Source organism: Rattus norvegicus, chromosome 9 (genome assembly GCF_036323735.1).
Source record: "Rattus norvegicus strain BN/NHsdMcwi chromosome 9, GRCr8, whole genome shotgun sequence".
Taxonomy (NCBI): domain Eukaryota; kingdom Metazoa; phylum Chordata; class Mammalia; order Rodentia; family Muridae; genus Rattus; species Rattus norvegicus.
This window is the reverse complement of record NC_086027.1, coordinates 83,105,988-83,120,871: the sequence shown is the minus strand read 5'-3', so window position 1 is coordinate 83,120,871 and position 14,884 is coordinate 83,105,988. Positions and strand designations below refer to the sequence as shown.

Sequence of the window (14,884 nt, the reverse complement as noted above, 5' to 3'; positions counted from 1 at the left end):
AGCTCTGAAGAGCAGAAAACAACAAGGCTGGCATTTAACAGTCAGCAGGGAGATAATCATTAAGTAGTAGAAAGTATTTCTTTACAGGGAAGGGTTAAAGTACAGGAGAGGCTACCAAGAACTTTGCAAAGAAGGAGAAGGGGTGTTAGTTCCTCTAAGAGAACCCTTCGGTGGTTTTGGTCTAAGGAAGGGAGACTGGAGAGCCCCTTCAGGGTTTGTGGAGGTCAGACAAATTGGTGTCATTGTTATGGTGTCTTTGGCCTGTTTTCTGACATGACTTTCCAGAACTCCTCAGAAAGTAGCTGGGGAGGGGTGGCTTGTCTTCTGTGACAGCAGCTAGGGGCTGTGGGAACAGGCAGCGTAGTCCTTGAGCATCTTCAGAGGGAATAGGATCCAGGAGGACCAGGGATGGGCTCTGGGCAGAGCAAGGGCTCTCAGGGAACTGTGATGCTCCAACCAGGAGAGAGGAGAAGGTTTGTAAGGGTGACTATCTGTGGCCCCTTATGGCTATAAGAATAACACTGGGTTCTTTCTGAGCCACTGGCAGCTAGATATAACAGTCAGGTTTGGGGATGGGGGACCTGGGCTTGGGGATGCTCCAGGCATTAAGAAGCAAGGGATGCAAATCCCCTTTCTCAGCTCCCCCCCCCCCCCCCAGCTCTGCAGAAGAGCCTAGAGAAGGATGCAAAGGGGACTCAGGCTCTCACCCCTAACTCCTTAAATAGTGTGAAGCCAGAGTATCTGGTGGGGTCAGGTTTTCTGAGGTGAAAAGGGAAAGTGGTCCTCTCCTTCCTCTGTTTCTAGGGGAATAACTTGGCTGGGTTGGGAGCTCACCTACCTGGCTGGACAGATCCCCATGACTCTGGGGTTATGCTGTATGTGGTATTGATACAGTGTCAAAGCATGACCCTGGACAGGTCAAAGAGAAGAAGGGAATCTTTTGTCCACGTGACATGGGTAAGCCGGGCACACTCATACGTGTGCATAGGAGCCCAGGCCAGAGGACTTTCTTGCTGGGTGACTCAGTCCAGGCAAATGGTCTCCAAGTGCCTACCCTGGGCGGGGCCCTGTCCTTGGCCCGAGTGTGTTTGTAAGTTGGACTGCTTCCTGATGTTTGTGCCTCCACAGAGGGCGTTGGCTGAGCCCCTGTCCCTACGTGGATAGCTCCAGAGAGCTGTTATTCACAGCCTTCACCCACCCCTCACTTGGTTCAGCCAGGCCAGAGCTCAGGAGAGAAATGGTTTATTATGTTTTGGGGGATGGATACAGACAGTGGGGGCCTGGGACAGATTCTGTCAGTCTCCCTGCAGGACTTCCTGGGAATATATTTGGACCTGAACACTGTCTTCTTCCCAGCGTCTTTTATCCCCCTGGGCAGACGTGGGGGAGCAGGGAGGGCAGGGTGTGGGGCACTATGGTAAAGATATTGCATGGGGAAGGGTGGGAAGGCAAGAGCTGGGCTCCCAGAGTGGAGAGAAGGAGGAAGAGGAGGGGGAGGAGAGGGAGGAGGAGGGGGAGGAGGGGGGAGGAGGAGAAAGAGAAGGAAGTGGGAAAATGCAAACCAAATGTTGGCCCAGGGTACAGTCAAGAAAAACAGACTCTCGCAAGAGCCTGCAGCAGGCTCCCTTTCAGAGGGCAGGAAGGGCTGGGACAGATGTTGGAAGAAAGAAAGAAAGGGGAGGAAGAAATCAGAAAGAAAAAAAAAAAACTGGGATGAAATCCACAGCCTGGGGGCAGGGCCCTGCCTTCCAATCACCAGCTTCTCCTGTGTCAAGGCCTGTCCTGTTCTGGGGAGCTTGCCCTTGGCATCAGGGTCTGTCTTAGCTGCATATGTGCAAATGAGTGTGTGTTCCAAGGCAAGGATCTTGGGGAGAAGCCTAGGTGTCCTGGGGTGTGCAGACTATGCCATCAGAATCTGTCTGTGTGTCTACTGATGGTCAGGAAGCTTCTGGAGTGGGGTCTACAATTTGGAGCAGATCTCAGGCTTCAAGGCCCCAGATCAGGAGGAGGCAGGAGGGAGCTTCCTGGCCTTCTAGGGATATATACTGTGCTTGTGGAGGATGTGGCTTCATAGAACCCTGCCTTGGGCAGACTCTCCTAGGCCCTGTCCTTGTCACGCCCCCTGCTAAGCTGAGCTTCTTACCCCCCAGCCAGCCCTGAAGTCTGGGAGGAGAGAAGAGAGAGAAGGCTGGGACAAGGGGAGGAGTGTGGAGGAGGGGGGTGGAGGAGTGGGGCAGAGGAGGGGGAGGAGGCCCAGATGCTGGCTGAACCAGCTTCTTAGGACTCTGCTCTCACTTCTGCCTGCTTGGTGGACGCTGAAAGCTCAGGGGGCCCTTGGCAGGGCCCTTGGCAGGCCCCACGTACCCTGCAGCAGAGGAACAGGACCCTGGGAAGATGACGTGGATTTGTCTGTCCTGCATGCTCTGGGTAGGTTCTTGTTGCTTTACCTCTGAGATCGCACAGCTATTCTTCAGCTAAGGGAGGAAGCCTGGGGGGTTGGGGGGTCAGATGAAGGGGAAATGCACACAAGAATAGACTGGAGATGTAGGGCCTTGGGCTCTGCCTTTCTGGGTTCTCCCAGTCAGTCTCCCTTTTTCCCTCAGCGGGCACTGATGCAGGCACTGCGAGCAGAGTCAGAAACTTTGTTATGTTCCTTTTAATAGTGGGGTGGAAATTGTCACTCCCCTCAGTGGCTCTGTGCATGAGCCTGAGGAGGAAGGGTCAGTGCACTGGCCAGAGGTGGGAGATGGGGGCCTGAGGACCCAGAGTAGTCACCTGGACTCTTAAACCCAGAAAAGCCGCGTTGATGGGGAATTCTGTTTCGGTCACGCTTGTCTCTTCTAGACCTTTTCTTCAAAGTGCTCCGTTCTTACCAAGAGTTCCCAATCTTGCCTGTCTCTCCTTTGGGAAGATGTATGCAGACAGGTCTGGGGGCCATGTGGGAGGGTTAAGGCTAGAAGAAGCGGTGGGTAGAGACTCCCAGGAAGGGGGATGGGAGACAACTTGATGCTGCTGGTAGAAGGGCAAGAGGAGACCCCTTCCTCCTCAGAGGGACTTTGCTGGGCTGTGGGAGGTATGCACAGGGGTCAGGAGGGCGAGGAAGTCATCTTTGGCTGAGGTTTCTGAGAGCCGTGGCTGGCTGGGGGGAAGGGGCTTTAGACCCAGCGTCCAGATGTGGCTTGCTTGCCCTCTCTCTATAGTAGGGAGCTAGTCCTCAGGAGACCGGTCAAACTGAGTGTAGCATAAGGCTGAGGGAAGTTATGGGAGGGATGACCTATAGGCATTTTGTGAAGAAGCGTCTGGGGGCCCATTGACTGGGTGCCAAATGTCTGCCTGTGGATTGAGGAATGTGGGGTGTCCGGAACAAGGGATGTTCTAGTAGTTTCCTGGGCTGCTGCTGTCTGTAAGATGAGGGTGTTGGCCCAGTTCATGTTCTAGGCTGAGGATGTGGTGGATAGGGTATCCTGCAGGAAGGACACAGTTAGATTCTCAAGGATGACATCAGGAGGGCTCAGTTGGTACTTCTGCTGAGAGGTTTTAAGAGAAGGATCTCCGCCCAGTGGAGAAAACAATTTTCAGAGGGCCTGTTAGGAGAGAGCATCTTAATGCCCCGGGACAGCGCCTGGCACATAGTGAAGTCCTTGAGTGTGGATGCCTTCCCTGGGAACAGGAGTTAGTGATCAAAGCATGTGTGGATGGCCTTTCTTAAGTTTTTGTAAGACCAGCAGAACCTTCGTCTCCTCCTCTATTCCTTCCTAGTCCCTTATAATGTCCCAGCCCCTGTCCCTACCATTGGCCTTTGTGTCTTTCTCCAGGGGGAGGGCACACACAGGCAGAGGGAGCATCCCGGAATGCCACGTCCTGCCTGAGGCAGCTGTAGCAGTTCTTGCTCCTGGGTGGGCGTTGACCAGGTGAGGATTGGCTGGCAGCAGGAAAGGAGAGGACTTGGTGGCATTGATTCTAGGAGCCCTGGACAGAGGTTACAGAAACCGTCTAGGGAGTCAGTTTGCATTGAGAGGTGCCTGGCAGGATGGCAGGAATGTGGACTTTGATATTAGGCAGTTCTGGGTTCAAATCCTAGCTCCATCATTTACCTAATGGGCAGTGTTAGTCAAGATAGCTTCTGAGCCTCAGTTTCCCTATCTGTAAATACATGTACAGTGCCATCAAGAGACTGGGGACTTAGGCACCCTGCAGATGCTGAGAAAATGTTGACCTCTCTCTTCCTCCACACCTCCTCCATGGCTTAAGGGGTTCTGTGTACCCTGATATGATGGGGCTGGATCTCCCTGGGAAGGACATTGTGGTACAGGACTCATGTGTCTCTCCTGACATATGGACTCTGTCTATCTCTCCTGGAGCTAAGAACTGGTTAGCTGTGCAGTCTCGCTCATGCCAGTCAAGGCAAGATCTGGAGGAAATAGACCTTGTGCCCAGGGCATGTGGATTCACATGCTCTCTTTGGGGAGATAAGCAGATGTTGCATCTCTGAGGTCGCACATCTGTGGCCCAGAATCCTCACAAGCCCTCGCAGTCGACCTTGCTTTATTAGCTGAGGAGCAAAGCAGTGCATTATGCATAAGTTGGTTTTCCCATCAAGTGCTTCCAGTTGCTATTACAGTTAAGTGGAGTTTATTTAGAAAATAATTACACATCTATTAATTGAACGTGTTGGTGTGGGGCATGGCAGCAGACTGCAGCCCTTCCTTCTAGAGAGGACACTGGCTCTCAGACTGGAGAGTGGCTCCTTGGGCCTGAACCAGAGACTGGAACCAAGCTCAGTCCTCGCCCTGCTCTGAGCGAGCTCAGTTGCCGAGCACTGGTCCCTTGAGCTTTCTGGACCTCACAGAATCTTGGATAGTGTTCTCCAAGGCCAGCTGCAGACCATGACAGGTTCCAGTTTCTAAGCTGGGTTCCTTTGGAGGGCTGAGTGGATATTTCAGTTATCCTGATGAGTCCTCTTTCTTGAATGGTTCTGGCCATGCATCTCCTCCAATGACTTCCTGCTCTGAACTTTCACCCTCTACTTCTCTTTGCCTGATGGTGGGGGTGGGGTGAGGCTGCAAGGCCCTAACCAGCACCAGCATCCAAACTCTACTGTTGCAAAGATCCTTAAAGACCTATGAGGCGCACAGGTCAGAGGGAAATAACACATTGTCTCTTTCATGGGACTGACAGGAAGTGCCATGTGCCTGGGTTTAACCCTGTCCCAGCACTCCTGAGCTGTGTGACTGTGGCTAAACTCTTCACATCTCTGTGCCATGGATTTTCCTACCTACCTTTAGGGCTGATAGTTTTCTCCCTTACTGTTAGAGATGGATCCTAGGTCCTCACGCATGCTCGATGAGTGTTCTGTTGCTAAGCCATGCACCCGGGTATTAAATGTTCACTGGGAATCCACATATGTTTAGGAAGATGCCTCTCACACACTAGAGCGCAATAAATGATGGCTCTCCCAATACCAAGCAGGAGAAGCAGGATAGAACCCAATCTCTTGCTTACCCAGCTAGGGCTCTCGTTCTGGAAGTTCTACATGGCAAGGCATTCGGGTCAATGAAAATGGGGTCATATAATGGTACAAAGGATCCCAGTGTGCAGGTCTTCCTCTGCAGAGGATACAGCGTGACTTGTCTGGGTTCAAATCTCACTTCTGTCACTGTGATGGTTCTTTGTCAACTTGGCATCTGGGAAGAGGGAGGCTCAGTTGAGTTGTCTCCATCAGTCTGACCTGTAGGCAAATCTGTGGGGCATCATCTAGACTCATGATTGATGTGGGAGGCTCAACCTACTCTAGGTGGTGCCACCCTTGGGCAGATGGGGGTCGGTTGTATTTAAATGTAAACCTAAGAAGCCATGGAGAGCAAGCCAGTAAGCAGTGTTCCTCCATGGTCCAGTTCTCTCTCTGTGGTATCCATCTCTGTACATTGCTTCAACTTGCACAATTTCTTTTGAACCTCACTGGTTCTGTGAGGTAGAATGGGACAAGCCGTCCATCTTTGGTCTATAGAAGGGGAATCATGGAGGGAAAGAAGGGTGTTTAAGGCCACCTTACCAATGGGCTCAGTGTTCCTGAGACAAGGGAATGGGTTGGGGCAGCCATTGAATCTTTGGGTAGACGGAGATCTTGTCTAGCACCCTTGAAGGCTAGAGATGGCTTGGGAGATCACATAGTGAGAAAATCAGTTAACTGCTTGTCATTTAAGCTCCTTCATGCCCTGTCTATCCACTGGGAGACCTACGTGCTTCAATGACTTATAGCCAACTGATAACTTGTATGAGTGTTACCAAAAATCAGGACTGGGAAGGGAATGGTTAGGAAAGATCTCTCACATCAGACATGCATCCACACACACACACACACACACACACACACACACACACACAATACATGCGTGCATACATACATACATTTTTGAAGGTGGTCTACGTAGCTGTGGCCAGTCTTGAACTCACTATGTATAAAGAATGATCTTGACTTATACTGATTGTCCTGTCTCTACCTCTGAAGTGCTGGGATTAGAGGTAGTTAGGACCATGCCTGGTTTTTTTTATGGTGTTAGTGATAAACCTAGGGATGTGGCATGCTGAGAAAGCTCTCTACCAACCAAGCTAAGTCCCCAGCCCAGTTGATGTTTTGTAGAGACCAGGTCTTGCTGTGTAGCTCAGACTGGCCTTGGGCATGCTGTATAGTCTAGGCTGTGCCATCCCTTTCTGCCTCTGTCTCCCTGCACTGCCATTACAGGTGTGCGTGTCATCACATAGTTCAGGAGAGAAATTTTTTTTTTTTTTTTGGAGCTGGGGACCAAACCCAGGGCCTTGCGCCTGCTAGGCAAGCACTCTACCACTGAGCTAAATTCCCAACCCCGTGTATAAATCTTTTGTTTGTGTGTATGCATGTATGCCACATACCCATGGAATTCAGAAGAACTGGAGTTACAGATGGTTTTCGGCTACTACATTGGTCAGGTCCATCACACAAGCACCAAGCAGATACAAGTTTAAAGTAGATCGACAGAAGAAGGGGCCTCTCAGAACACAAGTATAGGAGTTAAAAAAAAAAAAGATTGGTAGTGGTTGAGACAAGGGACCAGTAGATTACCCTCGAGCCAGGCACGCCAGCGTGATAGAATGCCAGTCCTCCTTCCTGGGATTGTCACTGAGGGACTCTAGGGACACTCCAATCAGAGATCACACTAATGGCAGGGCTTGGGGACTTGGGGCATTGCCTTTGATAGACTAGAGTTTTTGTTGCATCTTAGCTCATCTACATGACTTGGGCAGGTCCTCAGCCTCACTGAAGTCACTGTCACTGTAAGGGACAAGGAGGGAGCTGCACCAGCCTCTCACTGTGTTACCTGACCTCAGGTTGTCTACATCTCAGTGACCTCCTGGCTCTGTAGCTGATCTCACTTAGGGAAGCGGAGGGTTTTAATGCAGCACACCAGGGACCAACCTGGGAAAGAGCCAGGGAGGGAGGAAGGAAGGGAGAGAAAGAGCGATGGGGTGAAGGAGGCCGGGAAGAAGAGGAGAGGGGAGGAGGAGAGAGAGAAGGGAGATGGAGATAGAGATGTCAAGGGTGAGGAGAGATGGAGGTGGAAGGGTGGGAGGCAGGCCCTGGGCTGGGTCTAGACAGGCTCCCCATGAGAGTTCCAACTGATAAGCTTAAAGCCACCAGGCAGGAGGTCTAGAAGGTGGCACTGATGAGGAGACGAGGAGGTGGTTCCTGGATTGTTTTGTGCAGTCTGTGTATGGTGAGAGGGTCAGTTTAGCTGGGCCAGCCAAATGGCAGTATGTTGCCAGGAAGATACTGGATAAGACAGTGGTCAGGATGGCTCACACCGACGAATCAAGCATCGGTGTTGAACCAGACCCTGGTCCGAGGCCTTCTAGTTCTAGTTCTAGTTCTTCTAGTTCTGCCTTTGTGTGAGAAAGCTGAACTCGTCTTTATTTTTTTCCCAAAGATTATTCAGTATAATATAAATACACTGTAGTTGTCTTCAGACACTACAAGAGGTTATGAGCCACCATGTGGTTGCTGGGATTTGAACTCAGGACTTCTGGAAGAGCAGTCAGTGCTCTTAACCACTGAGCCGTCACTCCAGCCCATGAACTTGTCTTTAAAATGGATGCCAAGGGGTTGGGGATGCCCCTTAGTGGTAGGATGCTTGCCTAGAATGAGGGAGGATATGAGATTCTAGATGAAGTCCTCAGTACTGCTATTTTTTTAAAAGATAATCAATTTATCTTTATTTTATGTGCATTGGTTTTTGGCCTGTATGTGTGTCTGTGTGAGGGTGTCAGATCCCACGTGGGTGCTGAGAATTGAACCTGGCTCCTCCAGAAGAGAAGGCAGTGCTCCTCCCCTCTGAGCCATCTCACCAGCCCCACTTACTAGTTTTTAAAAAGGCTATTGAGACATGGGATGGCAGTTCGGGGCTGCAATGGGTGGGCCTTGGAGGGGGTCACAGCCTGTGTGGATTTGGGGTGGACATTTGGGAGTGGGCAGTGGGCAGGAAGAGTGGATGGATGTAGAGGATGAGTCTCCTACTTGTGAGCAGCGGATGCTCCCTGGACATCTTGGGGAAACATTTCAGGGTGTCACGGCCTCTGCAGAGTTGTAGTTGTTCTCCTCATGGTGTTGGGAGGTCCTGGAAGCTATGACAACAGCCCTGGGCAGAAATGACAAGGTTGGGAAGGGTCAGAGGCAGCAGAATTGGAAAGCAGGGGACAGACAGGTCTGAGAAGAGAATTAGGAGGCAAAAGTCACAGGACCTGGCAACTAGCTGCTGGGAGTGTGGGGGAGGGGAGGGGAGGGAGGGGCTGAGAGTGACTCAGAGTTTTCCACCAGGGTGACCAAGAACATGGGCAGGCCCTTAACTGGGGGCCCAAGAGGGAGGCAACTGTGTTCTATGTGAAGGTGAGGTTTAGAGGAAGAGGCCTGAGCGCAGGCACTAATGCTCCCTGGCTTAAGGGCGAGGGAACCTTGGTGGGCCAGGTCGCAGGGAGAGAGAAGGTGATACTTACCTCGGTTTTTGGCTATCCCGTTTCCTAGGTTGCCCAGCTCTCAGGCTAGAAGACTTCTGTCTTTTTCTAGTCAGCCAGAGCTGGTTAGCCTCCCGAGGAGGGCAGAACTGGGGAATTTTCTCATCATGGGTGGACCCCTTTAGCACACAGCTCTTTGCCTCTTTGCCCCTTGAGGCAGGGAGTTGCCTGCAAGCAGCTTCTCCCGACCAGGACCAGGGCCTGGCTGGAGCCCTCGATGGTCCAGCCAGTTGTGCCACACCCTCTGGCTGGCTGAATGGAGAGAGAGAAGGGCCGAGATGGGCCAAAGCCTTAGGCTTTGAAAGTCCTCTGCTGCTGGGGCTTATGGGAGAGTGGCTTCCAGCTGGATCCCTTCCCTTCTTGCTCTGACTCTGGCGTATAGGGTGCTGGAGCCACCAGGACACCCCTCTCTTCATGTGGCCATGTCTCCTTGCCTCTGGGCTTGCCTGTTAATCCATGGAGGGCAGGGCCTGGCTCTGCCCCATGTAGCTGTTTGCCACCCGTCAGGAAAACAGCAATTGTCCTGACAAGCCGTCGCCCTTGGATGGCACTGCACGTTTTATGGGCTTGTGGGCTTTCCTGGATCTCAGGAGCAGCCCCACATGGGCAAGGAGGGCAGGGTGCAGCCAGACTCAAACACCAGCCTGCTCTAGTGGCAAGCTCTGACGCTGGTCTGTAGGGTTGTGACATCTTTGTATCAGAGATTGGAGGCTAACCCACCCTAAACCATCTCCACCATTCTGTGACATTAGAATCCATGTGTTAACCCTTTCTCCAGCATCAGTGGATCCTCTACTTCTTAATGTGGGAAGCTGGGGCTGGCGGGGTCCCTGCTTCTCATTGGAGATGACAGAGCCAGCTTTTCTTCCCACAGATTTTTATAGCCTGTCCTTAGGGGCCTAACATGTCCTCATAGTCTCTACTCGTGCAGCTGCCGACACAGCCCTCCCTCCTAAGCGCTAAGTTTCGCATTGTGTTGAGGACTCCACTGTATTCCAGGCCTAGTGTTCTCCTATCAGAGCTGAATGAGGGGGAAGTCACCCAGAACTGCTTAGAGGACCTGAGGATCTGACGAGTCCTGGAATCACCATTAACCATGGTGGGCAAGTTTATAAACTCAGGTTTTCCAGGACAGAGAGACAGTATTACAGTCCCAGGCAGGAGCCTGGATAATCTCTTAACAGCCTGGTCTTTTAACACTCGCCCCCTTCCTGCCCACTAGGCTGTAAGGACTTTCACTGTGCTCTGGGGGAAGGGACTTTTCCTTAGGCTTTGGGGAAAAGGCTGGACTTCGGGGTATAGGGAGGGGAGTTTTGGAAGGTTAGCTAGACTGTCGAATTCTGTTTCTTTTAGTGGGGAGGAAGAAAGAGGCTTGGGATTTCCTGCATCCCTCCCTCGTATAGCTCTCCAACTGGTCTGCAAGTTCCCTCTCTGTTTCACCTCCCATCCCATGCCATGGCTGGGGCCCCTACTGGGCAATGTCAGACAAAATTGACCAGGAAATCTGACAACCAAATTCTGAGATGAGAAAGTGGGAGGACAGACAGCAGAATGGAAGGGGATAGAGGCTCTCTACCCTCACTGAACCCAGGCAATAGCTGTCTGAGATAGCAGACCCCTGGCTGGAGCTGGAAGGCCGGGTATTCAGGACTGGCTCAGTGAGTGCTGTGCTCAGTATGACCACCAGGAGGCGCTCCTGGCATCTCCAGTCTCTTCTTGGTTTGCTCTACTTCTGCTCTGGACTAATCTGTTTCCTTCTGCCTTTCACCTAGTCTGCCTGTCTGTATTGATTTCAAAACAATCTTAAGTTTCAGAAGAGTCGCAAACATGGCACCAAGATCTTTTTCTCTCCCTTGAGGGAGTGAGTTGCTGACCCTCACTCCATTTTGAAGACCTCCTTGATCTCCCAGGAACTCCTGTTTCAGGGGACACTTAGGTCGGTATCAGAGGTTGACAGCATGAAGATGCCATTACCATCTAACTCTGAGACACTATGGTGTTTCACCGGGTGTCCCTGAGACGTCCTTACGGCCACTACAAACATCTAGTTCAGAATCAGCCAGTGCTTTTAGCTGCCGTGTCTGCAGTCGCCTCCTGTCTGGGAATCTCTGTCTTCCTTTGACTTTTGCAACCTTGTCACTTGTGAAGGCTCCGAGCCATTTCATTTCTAGACTGTGCCTCAGCTTGAGTCAGCCTGATGTTTCCTCTTGATTGGATTCAGGTTGTGGCTTTTGGCAGGACTGTCACAGAATGACACTCTGTTCTCGGTCAGCCATCACAGGGGTGCGACTTCCATTCATCCCGTCCTGGGTGACAGTGACTTCCTTTGATCCCTTGATTGGCATCTGTCAGGGAAACCTATCTCCCACTTTATTTCTGAGACAGCTTCAGGTCTGTCTTGGGCTGACCTTGAACTCAGGCTCTTGGCTGTTGGGATTACAGGTGTGCCTCCTGTTTCATCCTTTGTGACTCAAAGGTACAATGTGGGGAGGAGTTTTGAGACTCTATTCTGTTTTTATCCACCTTTCAATTTTTTCGTTCGTTATTTCCTCACAATGAGCTCTTTGAAGCCACCGATACCATTGTGTCCTGAGCCTCAGCTCTTCCCTCCTGTGGCCTTTGGGAGCTCCTGGGTCCTTCTGTCTGTCCCTCTTTGTTTCCCGCTTCCCTCTTAGCTGTGTGCCTCTATTCAGGCTTGCTCTCTGTGTACTTGTGGCCTGTGCCTTTCTCCTTCTCAGCCCTTATCTTGGTCTGCTCTGTCTGCTTCTCTGTGACTCGTCTCATTCTCAGACGGCTGCCTCCTCCTCCCTCTGTCTATTTCTTCCCGTCTCTCTGGCTTGCTGCCCCTGACCCAGTCTCTTATTGACCGCATTTCTCCATGTTTTGGTGGCACCCAGAACCTCCTCAGTGTTGTCAGATACGAGTCCCATGTTTGCTTAGTGTGTGGGCCACTCTTCCTCCTCCAAACCAAGTTGTTTCCTCTGGTCTTGGCTCAGAGCTGGGAGGCTCAGGGACAAGGTGTGTGATGAGATTTTAATGAGCAGGATTCCTCTGCACACTGCAAGGTCCGGTGGCCTGGTCTCAGCGTGTGCCCAGAATGGCCACCAGCTCTGTCTGTTCCGTGGAGAGTTCCTGTAGAGGAGGGACCAATGTAGACAGGGGAAGTGTGACAGGGAGCACTTCTTCCAGGAGGCCCCAGAGCGGGAGATGAGCTACAGAGTGGGCTGTTTCTGTGCAGGGCTTTTCAGTCTAGAGCAGTGGCTCTCAACCTTCCTAGTGATGCGACCTGACCCCCAACCATAAAATTATTTTTGTTGCTACTCCATCACTGTGATTTGTTACAGTTATGGATAATAATGTAAATATCTGCATTTTCTGATGTTCTTAGGTGACCCCTGTGAAAAGGTCGTTTGACCGCCCCCAAGGGGGGTCTCAATTCCCAGATTGAGAACCACTGGTCAGCAGTGTGTTCTCTTGTGTGCTTACAAAGAACTGACTGTCAGAGCTATGTGTTTGTAGTGCTGTCTGGAGGGGAAAGTGGTGTGTGTGTGTGTGTGTGTGTGTGTGTGTGTGTGTGTGTGTATGCGTGTGCATGTGCACATGCATGTGTGTATGCATATAAGATCTGCTGGTGTAGGTATATCTGGCAGGTCAGATAGGAGAACACTCTAACTTCCAATCTGTTGCTTTCCTCACACAACTGGGGGTACAGTCTCAAATAGGAATGTAGTTCATGGATTGTGGCATACGCTGTGATCCCAGCACCTGGGGGCGTGTAGGGTGAAGACAGAAGAATCCTGTGTTCCAGGGCCGCATGAGATCTTGGCTCAAAGAAATCAAACAAACAGGAAATGTAACATACTCTATTTTCATAAGGGTAGGCAGCAGAGCATACAGTTAGCATACTCAAGGCTCTGAATATTTTTTATAATGTAAAGAAAAGGAAATAAAATAAAGTCAGAAGGGCCCCCTGGACTAGGGTGAATGGTAAGTCTGAACACAGGGATATGGCATGCTGGGATGTGGGCTAGAGAGATGAGGAACCGTCTACAGGGGAATAGATAAATACACGTACTGCACTCACACGTGGAATACTACACAGCTGTGAAGTAGAAGCAATGGCTGCATCCCATCAGAACATGCACATGTTTCACGAGAGACCCCGCACACTAGATTACATACTTACAATTCCGTCTGTACCGAGTGTGCAATCCAGTGAAGCAGTTTGCTGCCGAGGGAAGTCCCAGCAGTTCAGGACCATGTATGGTTGGTGTGTAGAAGGTACATGTGGGCTGTGGGGTCGGTATGTGGAAAGTGTCGAGGGCCTGGGGTTGGTGTCAGGCAGTAGCCTTTGGAACTTGGCTACGTGAGGTGCACTGGGTAAGGTGTAGCAAGTAACATTCTTTGGGGTATATATGTTTTGTCATGGCAGAGAAGAAGATCCAGGACCTTACACTAGATCTGCAAGCGCCAGGCCACTCAGCGTTAGCTCTGCCCAGTAAAGCCGCACATTTAAACTTGGTCACTTAAGTGCATTTTAATTCATATCCTAACACTAAAGTGAGTGTGAAGAGAAACATGAATGGAAGCCTTGGAGGGCGACCTCTGGGTGTTAGAGTCTGCAGTCATTGCCTGGGTCCCGTCCACTGATACTCCTAGTCTGGGAGCCTGGGATGAGTGAACTGTCACCCTACACTATTCTAGGTCCTTTGGCATTCCTTCCTACTGGGGTACTTGATTTTTCTCTCTGTCCTGCCAGTTTTTCCTCCTCTGCCCTTGCCTCCTTTCTAGGACCCCAGCATTCACTTGATTAACCCTGGGCCTTTCTTCTCACAGCCAGAAGACCTGGAGGCCCCCAAGACCCACCACTTCAAGGTGAAGGCCTTCAAGAAGGTGAAGCCCTGTGGTGTCTGCCGGCAGGCCATCACTCGGGAAGGCTGTATTTGCAAAGGTGCGTGCTTGACGGGACCCAGGGTGTGTTGTTGTTGTTGTTGGACTGGTCTGGTCTGGGGCGTGTGGGGTCTCTGCTGAGCACGTGGGCCCCTCTCTTATCTGTTGGAGGACACTGAACACATACCTACGTGACAAGCACGCGAAGTGTGTGATGACATGGCAGGTGGTGGATGGCCTGGTGACTAATGGTAGAGACTGTATGAAGTCCAGGTCTAACATGTGGATGGTAAGCAGGTAGCATAGGAAGGTGTGTGTGTAGGATGTGGCAGTGTGTGGATGGCAGTGGTTGGGATGGGAGTCCTGTAAAGGGTTTGTGGCAGGTGGTGAGGGTCACAGAGATGCCATGGAGATTGTGTGTTTGAAAGATATGACAGTATTGGGTGGTGGTGCATACGCCTTTATCCCAGGACTCAGGAGGCAGAGGCAGGCAGATCCCTGAGTTCAAGGATAGCCTGGTCTGTAGAGTGAGTGCCAAGATAGCCAGAGAAATCCTGTCTTGAAACACCAACCAACCAATCAACCAACCAACCAGCCAACATGCCCACCTCCCCGCCCTGCTCCAAGAAAGGTATGATGGCGTGGGAAAGGTGTGTAGTTAGACCTGGAAGGTGTGGAAGGGGCGTGGCTGGCATGTGGAAAGTGTGTTGAAGGCATGCGGTTGGTGCATAGAGAGTATGTAGTTGGCACTGACAGGTGTGGTTGGTATGTGAAGGTGCATGGCTGGCATGTGGCAGGGTTGTGGCTAGCATGCGGAAGGCACATAGTGGGAATGTGGAAGGTACCAGAAGGTTCATGTTTGCTGTGTGGAAGGCATGGGGCTAGTGCATGGGAAATGTGTAGTCAGAGTATGGAAAGGGCGTGGGTGGTGCATGGAAGGCACATGACTGAC

At 51.4% G+C, this 14,884-nt stretch overlaps 1 protein-coding gene across 6 annotated transcripts in view; it reads left to right on the top strand.

Annotated features, from left to right (window-relative positions):
* Positions 1-14,884, top strand: part of Tns1 (tensin 1) — a 210,940-nt gene that overhangs the window by 31,136 nt on the left and 164,920 nt on the right. For 5 of the 6 annotated variants that reach the window (NM_001191810.2, XM_039083336.2, XM_063266966.1 and 2 more), the window contains 1 exon segment: positions 13,879-13,993. In NM_001191810.2, coding sequence (NP_001178739.1) covers positions 13,879-13,993 — 115 coding nt within the window. 6 annotated transcript variants of the gene reach the window in all.